The sequence below is a fragment of the Trachemys scripta genome, chromosome 2, assembly GCF_013100865.1.
Source record: "Trachemys scripta elegans isolate TJP31775 chromosome 2, CAS_Tse_1.0, whole genome shotgun sequence".
Lineage (NCBI taxonomy): Eukaryota > Metazoa > Chordata > Testudines > Emydidae > Trachemys > Trachemys scripta.
The window spans coordinates 198,314,693-198,339,127 of record NC_048299.1 but is presented as its reverse complement, the minus strand read 5'-3'; the positions used below and the strand labels follow the sequence as shown (position 1 = coordinate 198,339,127).

At 39.5% G+C, this 24,435-nt stretch overlaps 1 protein-coding gene across 1 annotated transcript in view; it reads right to left on the bottom strand.

Moving 5' to 3' along the window:
* LAMA1 (laminin subunit alpha 1) overlaps nucleotides 1-24,435 on the bottom strand; it is a 144,579-nt gene that overhangs the window by 83,544 nt on the left and 36,600 nt on the right. Inside the window, exons 4-12 of the mRNA XM_034762645.1 lie at nucleotides 18,872-19,114; nucleotides 16,992-17,171; nucleotides 12,132-12,221; nucleotides 10,755-10,872; nucleotides 9,432-9,610; nucleotides 8,267-8,372; nucleotides 6,958-7,118; nucleotides 1,726-1,866; nucleotides 489-662 (exon numbers count right to left, since the gene is read on the bottom strand). Of these exons, the coding sequence (XP_034618536.1) occupies nucleotides 489-662; nucleotides 1,726-1,866; nucleotides 6,958-7,118; nucleotides 8,267-8,372; nucleotides 9,432-9,610; nucleotides 10,755-10,872; nucleotides 12,132-12,221; nucleotides 16,992-17,171; nucleotides 18,872-19,114 (1,392 nt within the window). The remainder of the gene's footprint in view (nucleotides 1-488; nucleotides 663-1,725; nucleotides 1,867-6,957; nucleotides 7,119-8,266; nucleotides 8,373-9,431; nucleotides 9,611-10,754; nucleotides 10,873-12,131; nucleotides 12,222-16,991; nucleotides 17,172-18,871; nucleotides 19,115-24,435) is intronic.

Sequence of the window (24,435 nt, the reverse complement as noted above, 5' to 3'; positions counted from 1 at the left end):
GGTGAGGTAATATCTTTTACTGGACCAATTTCTGTAGGTGAAAGAGATACGCTTTCATGCTACACAGAGCTCTTCTCTTTCACCAACAGAGGTTGATGCAATAAAAGATGTTACTTCACCCACCTTGTCTCTCTCATATCCTGGGACCATGACGGGTGCAAAAACACTGCAAACAAAGTATCTATGGAACAATTACAGATTGCATGAAATGACAAACTACAGATGACAACATTTATGAAACAAACATTACAATTGAAAAATAATAATGTTCCATATAAAAAAATGGAGAATTTAAGAAAAAGTCGTTGAAGATATTTAGGTGAATTTACCATGTATTCAGTGTTCATTAAAGGTGAAAACTTTCTTTTCAGTACCGTTACTTTATGTCTACTGTTAATGTGAAACATAGAGCTTTTAGAGCAATACAATAAGAAAAAAATATGAAGAGAATGGACTAAAAGTCAGCTTCTTTTTACTTGGGAACTTACTTTATTTCCTAAGTATGGCTCAGGTGCTGACCAGTAATAAGTGGATTTCAGTATTTTCACAGCTGCTGTGTTGTTGACACTTATTTGATGGGGTCCATCAAACTGGCCTTGTTGGGGCTCCACACTCTTTTCAGTGTACAGATCAGTCACCAGCCATCCAGCCATATCTGACACCTCAGAAAAAGAAGAGAGCTAAATTAATGAAGTCATATCTACATCACTGGGTAAGTCATCACTATATATAAAACTTCACTTGTATTAGACAGTAATACAAATATGAAGGGCCTGATTCTGCTCCTCGTTAAAGGGTTTTCCAGCCAGTGTTAAGCTGCTGACTTCATTTGGATTGGGACAGAATTACATCTGTGTAACTGAGTGCAAAAGCAAGTTCACTGTTAAGAGTGTAAAGTAAATGAACAAATGATAATACTTTTCACTCATGTAGCACCTTGGAGTCAAAGATCTCATTAACTCTTGACGAATACGGGACCCACATAGTTAAATACAGTACCATTTCCCCCATTTTACAAACAGATAGCTGAGGTACTGAAGGCTACTTGCCCAAGGACACAGGAAGAGTCAGGAATGGGAACCAGTTCTATTGAGGGGGAAGAGTTATACACACACATTAGAATTTCAGGCAGTAGAGAGGGATGTGGAAAGAGTTAAAAATAATATAATGCATTTTCTTCTACCGGTTTTTTAGTACACAAAACTTTTGGTGCTAGATTTTGTCTAATCCTGCAAACTATGCAAGGGATGAAGGTGGGGAAAAGAGCGCCCAAGGAAGTTGTTCCTCTCATTGCACTTCTGTGCGGGAGCTAGTAGCCATTTATAGTCCTTTTATTCTCTAGGCACAAAGACTGCATGAGGCTGACACCTGCAGTTGCAGTAGGCTCCAAACGGCAGGAGTGTGGGGCCGTGGTTTTGGCTCCCCTCTTCACCGCCCCAACAAGCTTTTCCACCACAAGGAGAGTGAACACTGGGTGTAGCAGGCACTACAATAGCCAGTACTTCCAAAAGCATTGGGATTGAGTAGGGTATGATGACTCCAGCAGCTCCAATGGGGGCTGGGCTCCTTTATAGTCAGCAGACTTCAGGATTGTGACTTTACAGCCACAGTCCAATCCTCTGTGTGGATTCCAGAATTTTGTATGTCAAGAGGGATCAGTCATACATTTCTGCAACTGCCTGAGGGAATCTTATGGAACATTAGGTCACAGCGATAGTATTCTACCTGACTGATGGGCCATGCAAGGCTGTCACAGACATCAGAAACCCCGAAGCAGAAGCACTCTGTACAGCCCTGAGGATTCCTTTCTTGCAAATTGTAGAATCCTGGTTTGCAGCGGTCACAATTTTCACCGTCTACATTTTCCTGTAAATAACATTTGCTTTATATCAGCACTAGATTAGTAGCAAATATTGTGGATTAGATGGAATTTAGGGTATAACAGCATTCAGGAAGATATAAAACAAAGCAGACTTCAGCACACTAGGCATATGTTGAATAAGTCTTACTGAGCTTAAAACGAGAGCTGGTCAGAAAAATTCCAACAAAACAGTTTTTCATTGGAATTTGCTGATTTATCTAAATCAAAACATTCCACACAGATGATTCAGCTTCAGTTAAGTTGCAACAGAACCCAGACAAGTTTTGAAATCTCCCCATCAGCTCACCCAGCTGACTCCTTGACAGTCAGGTTTCCAGGGTTTAGGGCTCCAGGCAGCCCACCAGGTGGACTGCCCTTGAGTCGGGAACCCCAGGGCTTTCAGGCTCCCTGGTTCTAGGAAAGCACGCCACACAGACTGCCCCAAAGCCAGGTTCCATCCCATCATTGCCAAATTTCATGTGGTAAATAAGCACCCTGACTTTCACAATAAGACAAAAGTCAAGCTAATCCCATTTCAAAACAAGGCCAAAACAAGCCAATCCCTAAGAACCACAACACTCTATGTGACTAGCTCCCCCCAGCATGCAGACTTAGACTGAGGTGGGCCCACTGTGCACCCCTGACTCTCTTTCCCCCGTTTGTCCCTGCCTGCCAGGAGCCAATCAAAAAAAAGAAGCAACAAGCTACAAACCAAAAACTAGCCAACAAACAACTCATAAGCCAATTAAGCCAAAACCAAGCCCAATTTCTTCTGGGTTTTTTTGGCAGGTTTGCTCCATCCTCTTTTTTAGAGAATTTTAGACATTTTGGTTTTTATTCTGAATCAGAATAAAACCAAATTTTGAAATAGAAAAATGGCCTGTGAAATAGAGTCTCTCTCTGTTCAGTTCTACTTAAAACATCTGAAGCTGTCAGGATTTGAAACAGTCAGCATAGCATTGATTCGGTATTTAGTCAGGAAATGCAGTGTAACTGAATTTTGGCATTACTGATGTAGGAAAAGAAAACATCTGCTCCTCCATAAAACATTGTACCCTAATGACAAGGTGCCATGCTAGGACTCTCTCATTAATGAATCAAACTATTAGTAGCCCATCACATAAGTTCCCACTTTTAAGATTGACTTTTTGCAGATTTAACTGCTGTCATTGAAGTGAGAACTTCTGAGAATGGCAACTTATATGTATGGTATATGGTATGCGAATGAGCATCTCACATTTGGAGCACAGGACTTGGGGCCTGATTCAAAGCCCCATGAAACCAATGGAAAGACTCCCACAGACATCAGTGGGCTTTGGATCAGGCCCAAAAAATTTACAAAGTCGGACCATCCTATGCACAATATATAAAAAGACTGTGATTTTGGGCCACAGTAGTGACTCAAGCCAGTTTAGAATAAGAACTTTTTTAGTACCATCTCAACAGCATTGAACCTTATAAGACATCTGGGGTGTTGCACTGATAATTGCAAGTGTTGACACATTGCGCCAGGTGTTCAGCTGCCTAAAGAAATCCTTGGGTATAGTGTCCCTCTAATTTTCCCCACACATGTGCAGAATGAATTTTGTTATGTGCACCAATATGGAAGTGATGTATGACACATCACCTCCATATTGGTGCACATAAAATTCACATGGCGGGGGTAGGGCCGAGAAGTTTGGAGTGTGAGAGGGGGCTCAGAGATGGGGCAGAGGGTTGGGGTGGGAGGGGTGAGGACTCTGGCTGGGGGTGCGGGCTCTGGGGTGGGGCTGAGGATGAGGGGCTCATGGCTGGGACAGAGGGTTGGGGCGGGGAGGGTGAGGGCTCCAGCTGGGGGTGCGAGCTCTGGGCTGGGGCCAGGGATGAGGGGTTTGGGGTGAAGGCTGCACCAGGGCTACAGCCAGTAGAAAGAACTCCCCACAGCTGCACCTGGGCTGGGGAGGAGAGGAGGTACTCCCTGCCACAGCAGCTCCAGGGCTGGGGCCATGGGATAAGCGCCTCTCCCCTGGCAGGTCCAGGCTGTGGCTGGGTTGGGGCCGGGGGGGAGGGAGGCGCCTCTCCCCTCAGCCGTGGTAGGTCTGTGGCTGGGCAGAGTTGGGGCTGGGGAAGGGGTGCCTCTCCCCTCAGCTGCGGCAGGTCTTGGGCTGGGGGAGAGGCATCTCTCCCCACCGCAGCCTTGAGCAGCGCTTAATAGGCTGCTATGCGGCCACACAGCTTAGAGGGAACTTAGCTTGGGTGGTGTAGAGCTGCCTGAGTTGCTTATACATAACCTCCCCTCACAGCATAGATGATGCAGCTATGGCAAAAGGTCTGTTTGTCAGGGCACCCCTATATCTCAATGATCCCACTGGAGGATGATTGAAATATCTGTATAGATAGGTTGGCAGTTAGCATAAGGTAGAGCAACCCTGAGACCGATCTTACACCATTGATTATCCCATCAGTCACACCACTTCAGGTTCAGCGTAGCATAAAGCTGCCTTAAAGCCACCTTAGCAAACCACTTTCTCAACCTGAGGCACATGTAGTTTAGTCAAAGCTCAAGAACTAGATCTGGGCTTTTATTTGTACTTTTTGCACAGCCTTGTCAGATGAAAACGTCATTTTTATACGTCCTACTGACAGAAACATGCTTGCTATAGTAAAAATATGGAAGATTCTTGTTCTTATTCTTCTCCCTTCACTCCCTACTATTTGTCAAGGAAGACGATTGCAGTAAATTCAGTTTGATATGCATGAGGTGTCATATACACAGACACTGGTGTACTGTAAACTAGGATATAGCTTTGAAAGTGAAGTCCTACTTGATTTTATATTAATATTTTTATTTTAATTCCTTAATGTATTCCTGTTGCATTTGTGGACCCATTTCCTCCCTTCGACTAAATTCCTACAGAGCCTAAAAACACTACTCAAAGACTGCTTAGCAATTTATTCACCATAGTTAGACAATTTTTGTTGAAGAAACAAATGAAGAGTATTAAGTAATTCTGCTCTCAGTTACACTAGTTAAATCCAGATTAATGCAATTTCTGTCAGTGGAGTCACTCCTGATTCCAAAATTACCATGGTATAATTGAGAACAGAATATGATCCTTTATAGTCAGTATTTAGTCATTCACAACACTCAACAAAATGTCTGAGCCTCCTGGTGGCCAGATCACCATCTGTAAATTCCAGTGGATATGCATTAGTTGTGTGAAGTTTTCATAACGAACACTCTAAAAAGCCATGCTGCATGCTTTTGTTACCAACGTATGCCACTGACGAGTTTTGCAAATCTTAGGAAAACCCAGGGTGATTTTCAGGTCATTCCTTTGATCCAAATGCCCAAGTTACCTTCTTACTGCCTGTAAAATTGCCAAACCCAAGTGCTGAAAAATCATGAGACTGGCTTAAAAATCATGATTTTTTTGTACAAAATGATAAATTTTGTTTGTTTTTTCATTTAGTTTCCATCTGGTTTCTGAATCTTTTGGGTGCATTTGGGTTACATTTTCAAGTTTTTCTCTATAAGCACGGGGGCTAAAATGAACGCTGAGATACTTATCTAATTACATGACTCCAGGAGCTGGGCTGTCAAGAAAAATACAAAATATCATAAAGCTTCTGCTAAAATTGGGGGAGTTTGTCAATACTGTGTTTTCAGTCTCCGGGGAGTTGGAATGCAGTGGCCCTCCTTATCTACACTGGGGCAGAAAACTCGCTCCTCTCACCCAGTTCTGAACACCTGCTCCCAGGGCCACCCAGAAAATTCAGGGGGGCTGGGATCTTCGGCGGTGGGGGCCAATTGCCGCCGAAGACCTGGTGCTTCGGCGGCGGGTCCTGGGGGGAGAAGGACCCCCCGCCGCGGGTCTTCAGGGCACTTCAGCGGTGGGTCCCGGAGCGGAAGGACTCCCTGAAGCCGAACTGCCACCGAAGACCTGGAGTGGAAGAAGCTCCGGGGCCCCCGGAGCGCGTGAAGGACCCCACTCCAGGGGCCCCGAAAAACTCTCATGGGGGCCTTTGCGGGGCCCGGGGCAAATTGCCCCACTTGCCCCCCCTCTGGGCGGCCCTGCCTGCTCCTCCCAGTGCCCCTTTGCTGGTTGTCTGTGCCTCTCAGTGATGCATTAAAAACACGCCTGATTCTTGTCCAAATTTGCACCAGCTGACTTCATTGACTACATATGTTTTACTTCTGATTTATACCAGAGTAAAGTAGCCATTAGTGTTTCTTGTTTAACTTGGCCACTAAAGCTGCTTCCTATTTGCAATCTGACTTTTTGTTTGTTCATGCGTTCAAGATTTTAGATCAGATAAGTTATGCAAGAGGTCAAAACAGTTTTACAAAAATTGTCATGTTAACCACTGTTTTGTTGTTTGTTTGTTTTTTGGCTAGTGTCATACCTGGCAAGAACAAACAATTTGCTACCTTTGGTTGCTGAAAAATAAGTGTAACATCTTCAAATATTAAAATACAACTTCACATCAAGGTTCTGCAGAAACCACACGTGCATGGAATTTAATGAGAACTTATATTTACTGATATTACAAATTTGCATTTGCCCAAGAAAATAGTCTGCAAACTAGGTCTCTAATTTTTAAATATCATGTTACAGTTTATGTCTTGTAATTAAATAATTAAAATAAAATTAGTGTTCACGTATAGGTCTCAATTTAATTTTTCAGAACTATATAAAAATTTTCAAATATGTAGAATTACATAGTATAAATTAAATGGTTTTCAATATACCCTCTAACTGATCAACAAGAATGATGTATTTTAAAGAACACCACCAACCTATCCACAAAACACAAACACAAACACAGTTGTTTTAATGCAGTCTGGCATTTGCTTTTATATGGAACTTTCTATCTGGAATATATAGACTCATGCTACACAGCTTATCACCGCTTCTCTACTATAACAGAAATATGCTGCTAATTCTCATTCAAATCCCTGTCAGAAGGAGATGTTTAAATCTCAGTTACTTGCTATGAAAGTACGACATAATAGAGGACAAAAGTATGAAGTAATTTCCCCCATTAAAACTGCACTTACAAACCCAGCTACCGATTTCACAGTAAATCAAAGTGAGACTCGGCAGGTCACTTACCTTGCAAAGACAAGGTTCTGTGCAAGGGTCATCGTTAATGCTTCCAACCAGGCTGCAGTTACAGTGCACACAGCTTGGGTAGCCCTTGTAGCCAAATGCACAGCGATCACATTTTTCTCCTGTGTAACCTTCTTTGCATTGACACTGACCTGGCTGAGTCCCTTGAAATATAAAAATGATAATGAAAAACATGAAAGGTTAATAGAAGACTGGGGGTGAAATATGGAATAGTGGGAGAAGCAATGTAACCGTCTCGTTTATCAAACTATATAGCTCTAGTCACATTTTGCACAGGTAGCTGGGATATTACCAACCCAGTATATATTTTTTTCATGTTAGAGTACCAGATCTACAGAACCTCTGCCAGGAAAAAAATCCACTGTATCAATTCACAGTTTGAACTACACCTCTACCCCGATATAACACGGTTGTGGGGAGCCAAAAATCCCTACCGTGTTGTAGGTGAAACACCATTATATCGGGGTAGGGACGGCAGGGCTCAAGTGGTGATTTAAAGGGCCCGGGGCTCCCCGCAGCAGCCAGAGCCCCGGACCCTTTAAAGCGCTACCCGAGCCCCGCTGCTGCAGCCCCTGGGTAGCGGCGGCAGGGCTCCAGCTGTGATTTAAAGAGCTCCGGGCTCCAGCCACTGCGGGGAGCCCAGGCCCTTTAAATCGCCAGCCGAGCCCCACTGCCGCAGCCCCGGGATAGCGGCGGCAGGGCTCCAGCAGTGATTTAAAGGGCCCGGGGCTCCCCACAGCAGCCGGAGCCCCGGACCCTTTAAATGCCGCTGGAGCCCTGCTGCTACCACGCTATATGTGAACCCGTGTTATATCGGGTCGCATTATAGCGGGGTAGAGGTGTAATATATGTAACAGTTTTAGGCTCCAATCCTGTAACTTGTTATTAACAAGCTGAGCTCTCTACCCAGGCACAACAAGTTGCAGGATCAAGCCCTAAGGGCATCTTATACTCCTGTAGCATGTGGTATTTCCTGTCTTCCCTCCCAAATAAATAAATAATGGAGATATTCTATCTCCTAGAACTGGAAAGGACCCTGAGGTCATTGAGTCCAGCCCCCTGCCTTCACCAGCAGAACCAAGTACTGATTTTGACCCAGATCCCTAAGTGGCCCCCTCAAGGATTGAGCTCACAACCCTGAGTTTAGCAGGCCAACGCTCAAACCACTGAGCTATCCCTCCCTCCCTTTTTAGGTATTTACTGGCATTTTAATGTGATACCTTAACAGCATAATGTTTCCTCACCTTTGAGCACCTGAAGTTTACAGAAAAAGCATCTCATGATCCCTTACCATGCTGAAGATCAGAATGATCATCATCCTTAATGCAGTCAGAACTCAAAGACCCAAATGGATCACAGTCACAAGGATGGCAAGGGTTATCTTCATAGGGAGAAACCTGAAACAAATGGTACATTTTAACTGTCATACTCAAACTAATTAGTGGAAATCGTAAAAATTCACTGCTGTTTCTTGCCAGGGACCATTGAAACTAAACTAAAGCTTCGTATAACAGTGAGATTTTCTCTTTAATGGAGGCCCCAAATTTCTCTTTGAGAGCCATGCCCTTGCTTCAAGGCGGCTCACGGCCAGACTAAGGTAATCTGGAACCATAAGCACGCAAGTCATTTACTGGCTAAGAATCAGACGTAAGCTGGTATCTCTTCAGTGCTCTTTAGAATAAGGAAGCAGGGTGCATGTAACATGAGAATTGCTTCTCTCTGTGAAGGACTGTGCCTACTACCTAACTATATTTGAACTATACCTGGCCTCGACTCACACTTGTGCTTGAGAACATAAACCTGAGCTCCCTAATGTGCCCCGTGAATGAACTTGCTGAATCAATGCCTTATCTGAAAAAGAGAAAGTTCCATCCTGAGGAAAATAAATGTCCTTGCTTTAGGAGGTTACTCACTTGGTCACAGTACATCCAGACGTAGGGAGACCTATCTAGTTTGCTGGAAGTAAAACAAAATTAATTTTCCAGTGATGTTTATCCTTTTTAGCCAGATTATAACAAATGTATCTATGTATCCAATGAATGAGGGTAGGGACAGAGTTTCTACTTTAATACCACTGAACTGGAAAGTCACTATGAGATATAAGATGTAGATGGGCCCAGAAAGAGCATACTCTATACATACTTACTAAATGAAATATTGAGAAGAATACAGTTTATTGCAATAGCTCATCACTTCTCCAAGAATCACATATGACTATAAAAGAATTCTCTTTAATCACAAAGGAATTGGGATTGTCTTTTCAACATGCTAGAGAATCAGCCTAAATTTACACTGAACCTGTAAGACTGGTATCTGATTTATGAAGAAGACTTTACAATTTTTAGTCACACTCTAAGTGTGGAAATTAAATGTAAAAACATTCAATGGATTGAAATACGCATATGACGACATTTATTATTAATCAAAGCAATGGGACGTAGTTTGATAAATCTTACTTTATATGGCCGATAGTATCCATCGGCACAGATCTCACAGTTGATCCCAGTAGTGTGCTGAGTACAATTTATACAGACTCCACCTCCTATGAACTGTCCATGAATATTTATGCTCCTATTCTGATCTGCCACACCCTGGTGATAATAACAATCTTCTGCTTTGTTATGACAGTTGCACTCTAAGAAGAAATCGCAAAGAAATACATTTTTATTTATATTTTCTAACAGTTACCGCACATCCAAAATAAAGAGAGTAAAAAATACAAATAGAACAGTAAAGCAATCCATGTCAGTTGCATGCTTTGCCTTGGCTGTGCTGTACAAAAACAGTAATACCCATTTATCTTACTCCTGGCCAGGTAACTTTTAAAACAATCACAACGTTAACAACATTTTTTTTAATAGTGTTCTGTAGCTCACAATAACCCAACCCTATCGTCCCTTAGTGAAGTGTGTTATTACAAGTAAGTGTTCTTACATTTTTAGCATTCTACCTTACTGAAGAGTATCAGCTTAATTCCTCTCCTCACTTATACTAGTGACTAATGCCACTGAAGTCACTAGAGCTATGCCAATGTAAAACTTATTTAAGTGAAAGGAGACTTGGGTCTGTACACCAATAAAATATTCTATATCTCTAACTGCAAATATTCTCTAAAGGTTCTACTAACAGGGCTGCTTCAACTGGAAAATAAACTATGCCTAACAGGCTCCTAAATGGCTGTGGCTTGCTCCAGGCATTAAAGATGGGAGGTAAGGAAATGTGGCTAACGACTCTTAGCAATGTGTGTGAATATACAACTATTGGGAGAGCCTATGCCAAACATTCAGCATAGTTTGCAATTTATTGGCCACTTAGATTGCTTTTTCAGAATTTTCATGTTGTAAGAATGACTATGTTTAATGAAGACTAAATTATGAATTTAACAATATTTGAGCAACAAGCAGCACCCATAATTACCAATGGGGAAATGTTAAATGTCATTGTAGCACAATAAACGACTAAGTCTCTTCTGTCTGATCACCTATGAAATGTCATTTCTGCAGCCTCAATGTTATTATTGATATCTATATATTATATTGTATATAATAATATATTATTATGTCAAAGGAAATCCAAATGATTATCATCTTATTATTTTTGACCAGACCTTCCACTTCTTGTGTGGTTTATTTATTTATTTTAATTTAAGAAAACTACTATTTCTAGTACCTGATCTAGCCATTCCATTGATTTCAATGGGAACTGGATCAGGTCCTTATTTGACAAAACTGTAAACATTTACGGAACCATTAAGCACCTCAACTTTTGTAACTACTTACTCTCACATTTGTTGCCAGCAGAAATAGTTCCTGGTCTCCATGGATTTTGATGGTAACCAGGGCAACACTCATTGCAGCTCTCTCCGCATGTATTATGTTCACACTGGCATTGCAGTTTCTAAAAAAGAAATTGTAGAAATTAAAAAAAATAGGTCATTTACCAAGGTCCTGAAAACTCAATCAAGTGACTAATATCAAATCTACTCTACCACAGAATTTTAAATACCACAACTATTTTGCAATTATATAGATCTGCTAGAACCCAGTCCTGCTACCTCTACTGATGTGGGAGGCCCTTCCTCAGGTATGTATCCTATCAGAGCAAGTCCTATCACTCTGCCATGTGAGAGCTGCAGGATCATGTCTTTAGCGCCCTTGCTACACTCAAAAGCATTGTTTCAATTTAGGCTCTAAGACAAAAATAGTTCACTTCCAAACAAAGTGCATTACCTGAGAACTGTGTATGTTTAGGCAGTGAAGGGAGGAAAATTACAGCAAGTAGACAGAATGAAGAATAAAAGCACATATTATGGGCCTGATTTTACATCCCTTTACTCACAGGAGTAGTTCCACAGAGTTCAGTATGAGTAAAGATTACAAAACTTGGCCTGTAGCATATATATATTGCTTCACCAAAGGAACCTTAGATTATATATGAAGTAATATTATCAGTGAACATTTTCTCTGTTGAAATTCAGTATAGGTGATTATCCAGCTATCTCAAAAAGTGAGCGGAAGAAGAGGACAAAAGGGAAAACATCTATATCTGCACTTATGGTATTAACATCAATTCAAATTTTCTGTAGAAAATATGAAAAGAGAACTGTGCTGGAGGGTAATTCTGCCCCTCATTTGTTCAAATGAACTGATGGGAAGTTATTAACTGGAGTGTCCTTCCTCATATCCACCTGAGGCTGGAGTGTTCCTTTCATGGAATTCCTACTGAAGTCAATGAGAGTTTCACCCACAAAGTACTTAAAAGGATCAAGCATTAATGGCTCAATCCTGCAAAGATTTAACCTGCCTAATTTTACTCATGTGGGTATTCCCATCAAAATCACATGAGACTACTTACATGTGTAAAGTGCATAAGTATTTGCAGGATCAAGCTTTTAGGCCTCATTTCTGCAAGGTACTTAACTGTGTGCCTAACTTTAATCACACTATTATTCCCACTGACGTCAATCGGACAATTCACGGCTTTAAGTTAGGACATGCTTAAAGTTCGGAACCTGCTTTAAATACCTGCTGAATCAAGGTCAGAATTTATATATGTTCCTTTGGATTTTCCCCATAATATCTTTCTCTCTATATGCAAAGAACTAAACTTTTTATTCAAAAGACTGTTTTGTGAAAATAAAAATAATTAAAGCATACCTTTGTGGTTTCATCCAGTGGGCAGCTTCGAGCATGGCCATAGCAAATACACATGCCACCAACAGAGATATCCTTTATTGAATAGTAATACTGGACAAAAGTAAGGTTGAAAAGGAAGTGAGTTGGAGACAGTTCAGGTTTCTATTAAATTCCACAGGACAATAAAAAAAATCAATATTAAATTGATTTGGGAACAGCTATGTTCCAAACAATTTGACAACATTGCCTATCTGCAACCTGGGCAAGCTTGCCATTTTGCAAATTTTTAGATCTTTTTCCCTGTAGTCTTTAATAAATTAAGAGACAAGTTCTGATTATGGATAAGCATGCACAACTCTCTGATTTCAATGGTTATTTGTACTTTTGCCTTAGCCGGAATCTGACTCTTCAAAAAATCCACCTTTTGCCATGTAGGAGGTCAGATGACATAACAGAATGTGTTCTGGGTAGCAACGTAACAACCTGTAGACTTGAATTTTAATTTAATTTAAATCCTGGCATTGATGTGTATGTTCTCAAAACTGGGGATTCCCACTTTCCTTCAAAACCTGCTCATGAACTTCCCCTCACACTAGCTCTGGGCTGCTAGTTTTGATGTACTGTGTTGCTCTAGTCAAATGTTTAGCTTAAGGAACAGTAGGACAGCAAAGTACCAGATGCTGTGTGTGATGCTGTGTATAAGCCCCATGCATCTGGGCAGCAGGGAAGGGATTAATTTTCAGAGCAAGAAAGAGGCAGGATGTGATGCAGCTGGGTTCAGTTACAGCTCCATTTTAAGCAGGTTTGGCAGGCACTTCATAGGGATTGTGAACAAGGTCTTTCCAAGAGTTCTGGGGAAAGGCTTCAAGACACTCAAGTCTAAGGCCTCAACAGGGACAGATGCAGTAGGTGCTGTGTGTGTACACAGTTTACTGATAGGTTTTTTTGACTCTCTGAAGGGAGCTGGAGCAAGCTAGCTCCTTTTCTTCTTTCTTTCTTTTTCTTTCTTTCTTTCTTTCTTTCAGAAAGTCCTCAGTGACTTCAGTTGAACTGAAAGTCCTTAGATTATAAGGGGACAGTATACCTCTATAGTCTATTGCCTAAATACCAATGCTAGGAGCCTGGGTAATAAACAAGAGGAATTGGAATTGTTCATTTATTATCTTAAATTCGATCTAATTGGTATTACTGAAATCTGGTGGGGTGATTCATATAATTGGTATATTAAAATCAATGGTTATAACGGCTTAGGGAGTATTGAGTGGGCAAGGGGGGAGGGCTTGTCTATAACAAAAATAGCATTACCTGTTTCTGAGTCACTGATCACTCAAAAAAGAATTTTTTTTTTTTGAACACTTATGGATCAATATCCTAATAGCTAAAGAATAAGGTAGGGTATTAGTTGGTGTCTGCTACAGACCACCAAATCACACTAGGGAACAGGATGACTGCTTCCTTATGCACCTATCTATAAAGTGTAAGGGAAAAGCCTGTGTGATCATAGGGGACTTCATCTGGAGTGACATATGTTGGAGGTCTCAAGCTGCGATTACTAAACACCCTTGGAATTTCTAAACATTATAAATAACAATTTCCTAACTCAAAAAGTATTGTAGCCAGCATAGTGGAATGCTATGTTAGACCTTGTCCTAAGATAAAGGGGAACAGATTACAGAACTAAAAATTAGTGGTGGCTTAGATACAAGTGATCATGACTTGATCACATTTGTAATGTGCAAGCAGAATCAAGTTCTGACCAGTAACATATATACTTTTCCAATTTCACAAAGGTGAAAACAATTATGAGCCAAATCAGCTCACAAGAAGAATTTAATCATAAAAATGTGAATGATAATTGAGAATCATTTAAGAACACTTTACTAGATGCCCAAAAACCTACAATCGCACAACTGAGGGAAAAGGCTGTTCTGGTTAAAAAACCGACCTGATTCAGAGGAAAAAAATATAATATATAACAAATAGAAGAAAGGGAAAGTGGATAGTAATGAATGTAAATTAGAAGTTAGGAACTGTAGAAAAGGGAGACAAAAGAACACATGGAGAAACTTATGACCAGCAGAGTTAAGGACAATAAGAAGATTTTTAAATACATTAGCAACAAAAACAATCCTGACAATGCAATTGAGCCACTATTAGGTGTAAATGGTAGAATTATAAACAATAATGCAGAAAAGCCAAAAGTGTTCAATAAATATTTCTGTTCTGTATTTGAGGTAAAACCAGATGTTATAGTCTCTTCATACGGTAAAATATCACTCTTTCAATTCCACTAGTATCACTGGAAGATGTTAAACAGAAGCTACTAAAGTCAGACATTTTTAAATCAGCAGATCCTGATAGCTTGCATCCGAGAAATTTAATCCGAGAGTAGCTTGCTGGGCAGTTACTGTTGATTTTCAGTAGGTCTTGGACCATTGGGGAAGCTCCAGAAGACTGGAAGAAACCTAATGTGACAATTTTTAAAGAGGGTAAACAGGATGACTCAGGTTTATAGGCCTGTCAGCCTGACACCAATCCCAGGCAAGACAATAGAGCAGCTGATATGGGACTCAATTAATAAAGAATTAAAGGCGGATAATGTAATTAATGCAAATTAGTATGAGTTTATCATAAATAAATGCTGTCAAATTAACTTGATATATTTCTGATGAGATTACAAGTTTGGTTGATAAAGATAATATAGTGCTAATGTAATATACTTAGACTTCTATATGACATTTGACTTGGTACTGCACAACATTTTGATTAAAAGACTAGAAAGATATAAAATTAACATGGCACGCATTAAATGGGTGAAAATCTGGCTAAATGACATGTCTTAAAATGTAATTGTATACAGGGAAGCATCATCAAGCAGGTGTGTTTCCAGTGGGGCCCTGCAGGGATCAGTTCTTGGACCTACTCAATTTAACATTTTTATCAGTGATCACAAAGAAAACAAAATCATCACTGATAAAGATCGCAGATGACACAAAAAATGGAGGAATGGTAAATAATGAAGAGGACAGGTCACTGATTCAAAGTGATCTGGTTCACTTGGTAAACTGGGTGCAAGCAAACAATCTGCATTTTAATATGGTTAAATGTAAATGTATACATCTGAACAAAGAATGTAGGCCATACTTAGAGGATGGGGGACTCTTTCATGGAGAGCAGTGACTCTGAAAAAGATTTGGGCGTTGTGATGGCTAATCAGCTGACCATGAGCTCCCAGTGTGAGCTAAAGAGTTAATGAGATCCTGTGATGAATAAACAGAAGAATCTGAAATAGCAGTAGAGAGGTTATTTTTTGCCTCTATATTTGGCACTAGTGTGACCGCTGATGAAATACTGTGTCCAGTTCTGATGCCCATTCAAGAAGGATGTTGATAAATTGGAGAAAGTTCAGAGAAGAGCCATGAGAATGATTAAAGGATTAGAAATCATGCCTTGTAATATACTCAGAGAGCTCAATCTAATTAGCTTAAAAAAGAGAAGGGTCGGGGTGACTTGATTACCGTCTATAAGTACCTACATGGGGAAAAATATTTGATAATGGGCTCTTCAGTTTAACAGAGAAAGGTGTAACATGATTCCATGGCTGCAAGTTGAAGCTAAACAAATTCAGACTGGAAATAAGGTGTACATTTTTAAATGGTGAGAGCAATTAACCAATGGAAGAATTTACCAAGGTCATGGTGGAGTCTCAATTTCTAAATCAGGATTGGATGTTTTTCTAAAAGATATGCTCTAGGAATTATTTTGGGGACCGTTCTATGGCTTGTGTTGTACAGGAGGTCAGACTAGCTGATCACAATGGCCTCTTCTGTCCCTGGAATGTTTGGATCTATTAAAAAGCGGGGGGGAGAGGGGAAAAACAAAGATTCCCCTTGGAATCAAAGATTTGACTTTGAATTGAGATTTAAAGTCTGGTGACATTTTTAAAGGGAGAGAACCTGTTTATTGGAGATACTCTCCACATTCCCCTCTCCTCAACAGATGAGGTCCTCCATGCTGTATAGTCACACAAACAATCGAAAGACTTTAGCAAGTGAATACATGAAATCATTGATGTTTTCCCCAATGTGTCATGGTCAAGTAAGCAAGGGAGACAAACAACTAAATTACAAAGAAGAAAGGGACACACTGGTTAATTTGTGTAGTACTGCATCCAGTTAAACTTAACAGGCAGCATGCCCTACTCAGTGAACTGACTATTGGCTATGTCCCTGACTCCCTGTGAGGTCTTGAGCAAGTCAGTTCAATCTCTTTGTGTCTCAGGGATGTGTAAAATAGGGATGTCATGAGGATCAAATAATATTTCCAAGTTCTATATAAATGGTATATATTAATATTAATAAATACCCTTGGGCTTAAAGACAAATTGGCAAAAGGATCCACTTTAAAAAAATCCTCCATCCATTAGACAGCATTGTAATTCACACCAAGTTACTGTTTTCAAGTAATAGATTTCATGTATCAACACATTAGCAACTGAAATACTTAATACACCAAAAATTACTGTACACTAACATGAAACGTAACTCATATATTTACTTTTTGCCTAAAGTGACATTTTCATCAAGCAAATCACATATTTATCTTTGCTGATGAAATGTTAGCAATGCTACCTCATGGTTAGTAGCTAAATGGCAATTCATCTGAAGGAAAAAAACAACTTTGAAAAATCTTTCTTTGGAACAGCTGTCCCCTGCAGGCTTACAGTTGGTAGTAACATTACAGAGAAGGCAACGTTTACTTAACAACCTCATGAAACCTTACTGATCATGAATGTTGAGATTCAAGTCCTTCATCAAGATGGACAGTACTTAGCCTTTACTGTCCAGTGTGGTGAACAATAGATACAAAAGATCAGCTTACCCTTCTGGTAACAATGGGATCAAGGTCTTTAGGATCATGGTGGCTAAGAGTCATGAGGTCAGCATTAAGGGTTCTAATACGTTGCAGGCGAAGACGGATATATCGTGCAGAAGTAAACTCCAATAGTGTTTGTGAAGGATCATCAGCACTAGGTCTACCATTGATCAACGAAGTGTGAATCTAGAGAGAGAGATTGACTTCACTATATGCTTAATTATAACCAGGTTATGAAAACAAACATCTTTCTATCAAGACTTAAAAACCCACAAAAACAAACAAAATGGGGTTATTGGGTACAATGTATCAAAAGAGACATCAAATCAATTGTGCATTCAGTCACAATTTCAATATTAATAATATTAACTGCCTGATTTAGGAGTCACATCTTCCTGGAACCACCATTACCAGTTCACTGAATCCACTTGTGATGGGACTTCTGAAGGGTCAAAAGAAAGGGGAGGGAGAGGGAATATGCTGAAGATCATTCCGTGCCTTCTATGCACTAGTCTGGATCTACTAGATCTGGGACCCTTCTGCTCACAGATGTGGAAGAGACACTGACAATGAGCAAGGAGTACAGTATTTATCACTCCCAGAATGTCTCTTGTGCAATTTGTAAAGATTTATATGGTAAGATGTAAAACTAGCTGTTCACTTTTTCATAACTAATTTGGTTTATTAGCTGTGTTCTGCTTTGTATGTATATTTCCTCATACACAGAAGTTTTTTCTCCTCTATTTTCAGTTTTGTCTAATGCACTAAAAATGTTTCAACAGAAAATATTTTTTTAAATAATGTTTTTAAAAATATTATTTCTGTAATAAGGGAATATATGGGCTTTCTGATAACCTGGCCCATCAATTAAAGTTCGGTGTGTCCAGTTTCACCCACTCTGGACAGCCCTCTGATAAATACTTGATTCAAATATGCTCGACTTAAAATCACCGAAGGTTCACCAGGTTTTCTTTCTCCGTGGGGGCCAAAATTGTGATTTAACATGTAAAAAAGGCAATGTTTATAACACTTCAATCCTTAATTGTCCATACTCCAATTTATTTTAATCTAGAGAATTTAATCTAGAGAATCTAGATTTAGTTGGTGTTGGTCCTGCTTTGAGCAGGGGGTTGGACTAGATGACCTCCTGAGGTCTCTTCTAACCCTAATATTCTATGATTCTAAGAGAAGTTACTGGTTTCTACTAAACAAAGGGTTACTAGCAACCTCCATAGGCCAAGATTAGGTTTATTACCACATAAGGAGGACTTTCACAATAGACTAACCACCGATTTTAATGCATCATTTTATTATGTTGCTGCCTCTCTGAAATAAATTACATAAGTACTATGAATAGTCTTGGTTAAAGAAAGAACAATCAACAGTGAGCCTGCACAATGCATAGCTCTTTTAATTATGCTCTGTCCCTGAAACAATGCCAGGGCTTGTTTTCCAGTTCCAGCTGTGCAGAGCCTTTCAGACAGCATTTGAAGCTTTATCTTACAAAACCAGGTGTGCCTAAAGAAGAGATGTTCTTCTTTTTTAAATTAAACACCTGGCTGTACATAAAGTCTCTATGTTTTATTCTTTCAAGATGAAGTATCTAATTCACAATTAGTAGCCATAATCAAATTATGTGAAGAGATACAACAAAGAGTTTTTAACTAGAATACGCAGAGCCAAAGATATTTTTTCCTAACATTTTTTTAAAGTTGTTATATTGGTAAATGAAATAGAGATACTATCATTAAAGGCATCATAACAATCCAAAGCATCTGACAATGTTGGAAGGCATAAATTGTGCAACTGTAATTTAAAATTTCTGAAACTTGCAATTAGTGCACATTCATGTTCACGAATGACAAGTGCAAAAACAGACAGCATACCTCTCCATGTTCTAATGGAACTAGCCTGGAATAATAAGAGGTGCAGATCACTTCATCATCTCTCTTGTAAGTAGGAGGCCCAAGTCTTGGTGTTACATTATAACGAGTTAAGCACTCTGTGTCACTAATTGCATAATACTGCCATGGTCTGAACTCAGTGCCATCCACTGAACGTTCCAAAATCCAGTTTCCAGGTCGGGGAGCATTAGCAGCTTTGATTATGACATATGCAACTTGAAAGACCTAAACAAAATTCAAGCAAAAACTTTAACACTTGATACTACCATATAAAACAAGCACCACAGCACTTCCACCACCCCTCGTCCACTCCAGAATACAGTCTAAATGCATTAATGCCTAAATGAAGTTTTTGAAGGTTGATGAGATAGTTGCCAATAGTTTAATGTTCTCTCTCTGTTACCAAGCCATGATTAGACAGAAAAAAATTTATTTAATCACTATGTGGGCAATTTAGTAAACTGCTTTTGAACACTGCCCCCACTCCCAAAATGTTTTTCAGGTGCCTTTCTCTCTCTCATATCTATATTGTGGGGGGGAAAGAATAAATATTTTTTCTTACCCCCTGTCCCCCAATTTTGGCCAAAATGGAGCAGTTTATGCCGGCCAATGCTAAAGTAGTAATAAGACAAATTTTATCAGGTTTGTTTTGGGTGTGAGTATCTTCTTATAACTTGATACCCACTGGACCTGATTCTTTTCTCTGCACTCCAGTTTTACTCTTTGTGCCATATACTCAGCAGGTGTAAATAAGCATACTTTCACTGGCTGCAGTGGAGCTTAAAAAGATGCTATTTTGCACCAACAAAGAATCTGGCCCACTGACTTCAAAGTGGAGTTACTTTGGTGTCAGCAAGAGGAGAACCAGGATCATGGCTCATCATTAGAGCACTACTCCTAGTAAGAGAAAAAATCTACAGATTTTTAAACCCTCTCTATTACAGTACAGTTTTAAAAACCAAACAAAGTCATGTGATTACCAAGAATATAAGGCTCTATATAAGAATATAAGGCTCCTAGTCCATTTAAGGATCCCATTTGAAAAAGTTATTTGCTACCAACAGGCTCCTTCAGTGAAAATTATATACTAACATCTCCTTTCAGCATGGAAGGAAACAGAAATCAAGCAAAAGCTGAATCGGGCAACTTCAGTGTTCCATACACAGTGGCCTGATTCTTATCTCACACTGATTTTATCCTGATGTAATGGACATCAATGGAGTTACACCTGGTGTGTATAAAAGGAGACTCACTTAAGTCCTTGTCTGCTCCAACTTAAGTCCATAGGAGTTTTGCCATTTATTTCAGTGGGTACAGTATAAAGTCCCTGAAAGGGAATTTTTGATCACTTTTGAAGACAAACAAAAGTTCAACGGTTTTGTGGACTTATCCTGAGAGTTGCAAAGCACCTGCAACTCCCTTTGAAGTCAATTAAGATGCTCCCATGAGTAAAGGCTGTAGATTGGACCCCAAATTTGTTTGTAACTGTAAAAAATGATATTCACTCCCTTTGCTTTACTTGAAATTCATTATACTTTTTTTTTTTTTTTTTACTCACTGTTGGCTATAGTCAACTAAACTGCCTCTTTGCTTATTACACAGTTGGCTGAACAACAAATGAACTACTTTTGATTACACAGGGTTTTTTCTAGAGCTGTTATAGTCTCGCCAAACTGCAGCTGATGTGGCTAGTTTTAAATCCAGTTTCAACAAGTAACAATAGCAAGTTATCCTTCATCACACACTAACTGCAGTCACTGCTATGGGAATGAAAATAAACAATATTACAAGAATATGTACGTTTAATCTATTTTGAATATCAAGTTTCTTGAGGGGGCTCAGTCAAACAAAGGAATTTTCACAGAGGTTATGAACTTATATTGTTCACTCTAATAAAGTGTGTGTTATTTAAAGTCAACATTTAGAAACATGGCAGCTGATTTTGGGTGCCATACTTGAGACCTCAAGGGCCAGATTTTCAGAAGTCCTGGTGACATCAATAAGAGCTTAGGATGTTTGATACCTCTGAAAATCAGATATCTAAAGTTGTACATCCAAAAACAGAAGTACCCCAAAATAGCTGGATGGTTTTGAAAATGTGGTTGCATATGTGGTCAGCCTATGCGTACCTCTCCCAATCTTTCTCCATTGGCACGTATGGGTTCCACTCCATGTAAACACATAGCACTTAAATAAATAATTCTATGGCCTGTCCCCTGCCCTGCCCTCACCTCTATTATGTCTTCCTAAGAGAATTCATAGAACATAAAACACCAACAACACAGGAAAACTTGGCTGCTTTGTAAAAATAGATATTTAACTGATTTCTTAATGAGAAGTATTTGTATTAAATATTGTAACAGAATGCAATCGCCACACACTGTACATTTGTATACCATCTTGATATTTATATATCTTTGCTTCTTAAAATATGATAACCAAGGGCAGGAGTGCTCCTGCTACCCCTGTCTGCATGGAGAGGCTGCCTCCATAACACTGTTTCCCCCTCACTGAAACTCTGTGGATGCCCCTCCACCGGAGATTCATGGAGAAGGGACTACACAAATGTTTCAGGTTTTCAAGATCCAGCTATTGAGTAGTCATGAGACATCCAGTCATTGCCTCATGGTTCCTACAGAGGCTGTGCTGCCAGGGAGAAGCATGAATGAAGCAGCACACAGACACATTCATCTCTATGGACATCTTCAGTGTCCACAGCTGTGTGTGGTCCCATCCCTGCAGAACCTCAACATCCAGAGGCTTGTGAGGCCTCAGGCTCTCTAGTCTCTGCAAACATTCCCCACTCCCAACTTGAGTGGCTGCTATCCTGGAAACTCTGTAAAATGAAAATCATTTTATACAATTCTCAGAACATTTTCTAGCAAGATTTTTTTATTTTATTAACTCTTAAGGTTAACACTGCTGGTGATTTACAAGCTTCCCCACATACCCTTTCAATCATTCTGTGTCTACTAATGTCTCATGATAAACTAGTTTGCACAGCTGTGCTGTGAGAGCTAATCATTTGCGCATTTTAATTTGACTTTGCAACTTTCCCAGAACTGATTTCTTTACTGGACTACAAGGGTAAAAAGGGCAAGCCAAAGCAACTTAGTGATCCCCAGGCAACTATGGATTGGAAAGTGTCATTTTACATGCATTCAGGACCCAGGGCAAAGACCAAACAAATAACCTTGTACTAAAAAGAGTCACAAGTCTGTAGATGCACAAAGCCATAAAGACCTTATCACTTAATTCTGTTTTAGCAATTCTCCAAAATTGCCAGCAACTGTTGGTATTTGTTTCCCTAAACACAGATTCAGTTGGATGAGGTGTATTTTCATTCATTAAGCAGAATTATTGCCATTTTTAAACTAAAAAGTGAACTTTTCCCACCTAATCCTCAGGCAATTTTGCACATTCCACAGCTCAAGAGAGTGAGAAACTAATTGGACTGGCAATAGCCAATACAGCAGATGCTATTTAAACTTCCTCCAGAGATTTTTGCCATTGGTCTAAAATCCTGACCCCAGGCCTCTCTTGCATAGGAACTCCCAGTGGTGCAATAGTTTTTTGATTTGCATAAATGGAGACTACTGTAAAAAGAGGCCACAAAACCCCATCTCTTTTGTAACCAAAAGTTCTTGAGCTCCACTGACCAGAAATGAAAGACTAGTATAAAAGGTGAATCCAACCTAGGCAATTCTGATGTCCCCAAATTTCAGGAGCGTTCTATTGGTTATATAAACTGGGACCAGTTGGAAAGTTCAAATCCACATCCTAATCCAAACTTCACAATATTGTGCTATCTCACTCCCAAAAAGTGAATATTAGGGATAGGACACTCTACTGAATTTCAGGATCTCATTAATTGTCCTTTTGCATATCCTGCTAAAACCACAATAGCGTGATGCCTACCACATAATGCACAAGACTGCACAATAAATGAGCCCTGGAGAATGTACTCGTTTTTTCAGACTGGTTCCTGCTAGTCTTAATAAGTTACTTTAAATCTTCCCTTCAGGGTAAGAGCACAGAAACATGTACCTTGAAACTCCAAAAAAGGCAATTTAGAAAAGAGAATAGTACTTTTTCACAATGACTTGACAAGGCTTGTGGTTAAAACATATACAAAGGGCAACTATGCTATGCCTTTTTAATGGATGGCAAAACCCACTCTGCTCAGTGTTGTAAGTACAATCAAACCTTGTTACCAGAGAAGTCTGTTATGCTTAAGATTCAGATTTGACTTGCAAAAAAATCTAAACTAAATTTGTGCAAACTTTTAATAAGCAGAAAGTGCTGGGAGATATTCATAGCATCAGCCTGTACACTTCAATATTTGTTTCAGAAACTATGATTGTTGCAGGCTCCTATAAGAAACTCAGAAACCCATGAAGAAGTGCGTTCTGGTTTTTATTCAGAGAAGTTAAAGTGACATTAGAGTATGTTGTAATCTCAATCAAAAAGCGATTCTAAATTCCTGAACTAGCTTTGTTTTACGATACTGATCCTTCAGTTGATTTCAATCAACAAAATGTTCTAAATAATATGGGTGAATACCACACATATGTTAAGAGTCTACCAGTTTTAAAGCAACATAAAGATTCTGAGACAGATCTTCAGCTGATGTAAATTGGCATCGCTTTGTTGAAGTCAATGGAGCATTGACAATTTATGTCAGCTAGGGATCTGGCCTTTCAGAAATCACATGTTGAACAGTGATTTCAAGATGAAATCCCTATACAAATTGTAGGTATTATTATAATATATTTTATTTATCAATAGCAGAAAACACAAATTAATGGTATGCTAACTTCTACATAGTAATTTAGAATATATTAAATATTTATGAGTAATTCATTTATCAGAAGCTTAGATATTTTGACATCCTGTTATCCAACACCATATTAGAATAATGGGATTTACTTTCAAATTCAGGAATAGCTCTTTGCAGCAGGAACTCCCTTTTGTGTTTGCCCTGCACCCAGCACAATGGGGGCCCCCCAACGCTGACAGGAACCTGTGTATTACAATGTAATAATGATGAACTGGGATTTTCAAAGGCACCTAATACCCTTAAACAGCTTTGAAAATCTCAGCCATAATAAATAGTAATAATGAGAAAATGGTTTCTCATTGAACAGTGCACAATACACACATAACCTCAACTCAGCAATGCAAAACACATTGGTGGCATTTAATAATAACAACAACAGCTATTAATTATTTCTAAAAAATTAGCCAAAGCAGTTACTGTTGAGCATAAAGGTGCTGCTTCTCCCTAGCTCAGCATTTGGCTTCTATAGTACTGCCAGAACAGGGAGCAAGAGACCATGAATCAAATCCCAATATTTTATATACCAATGCAGTACAGACGCGCCCTGACTTACGCAAGCGATCCGTTCCGGAACACCTTGTGTAACTCGAATTTTGCGTAAGTCAGAAACGTATCTCGAACCATTACGCAAAAAACAAACAAAAAAAAACCCCTCCTATTTCTAGCTTACGGAACTTTTTCCAAAGCTCAGATCTGTGTATGTCGG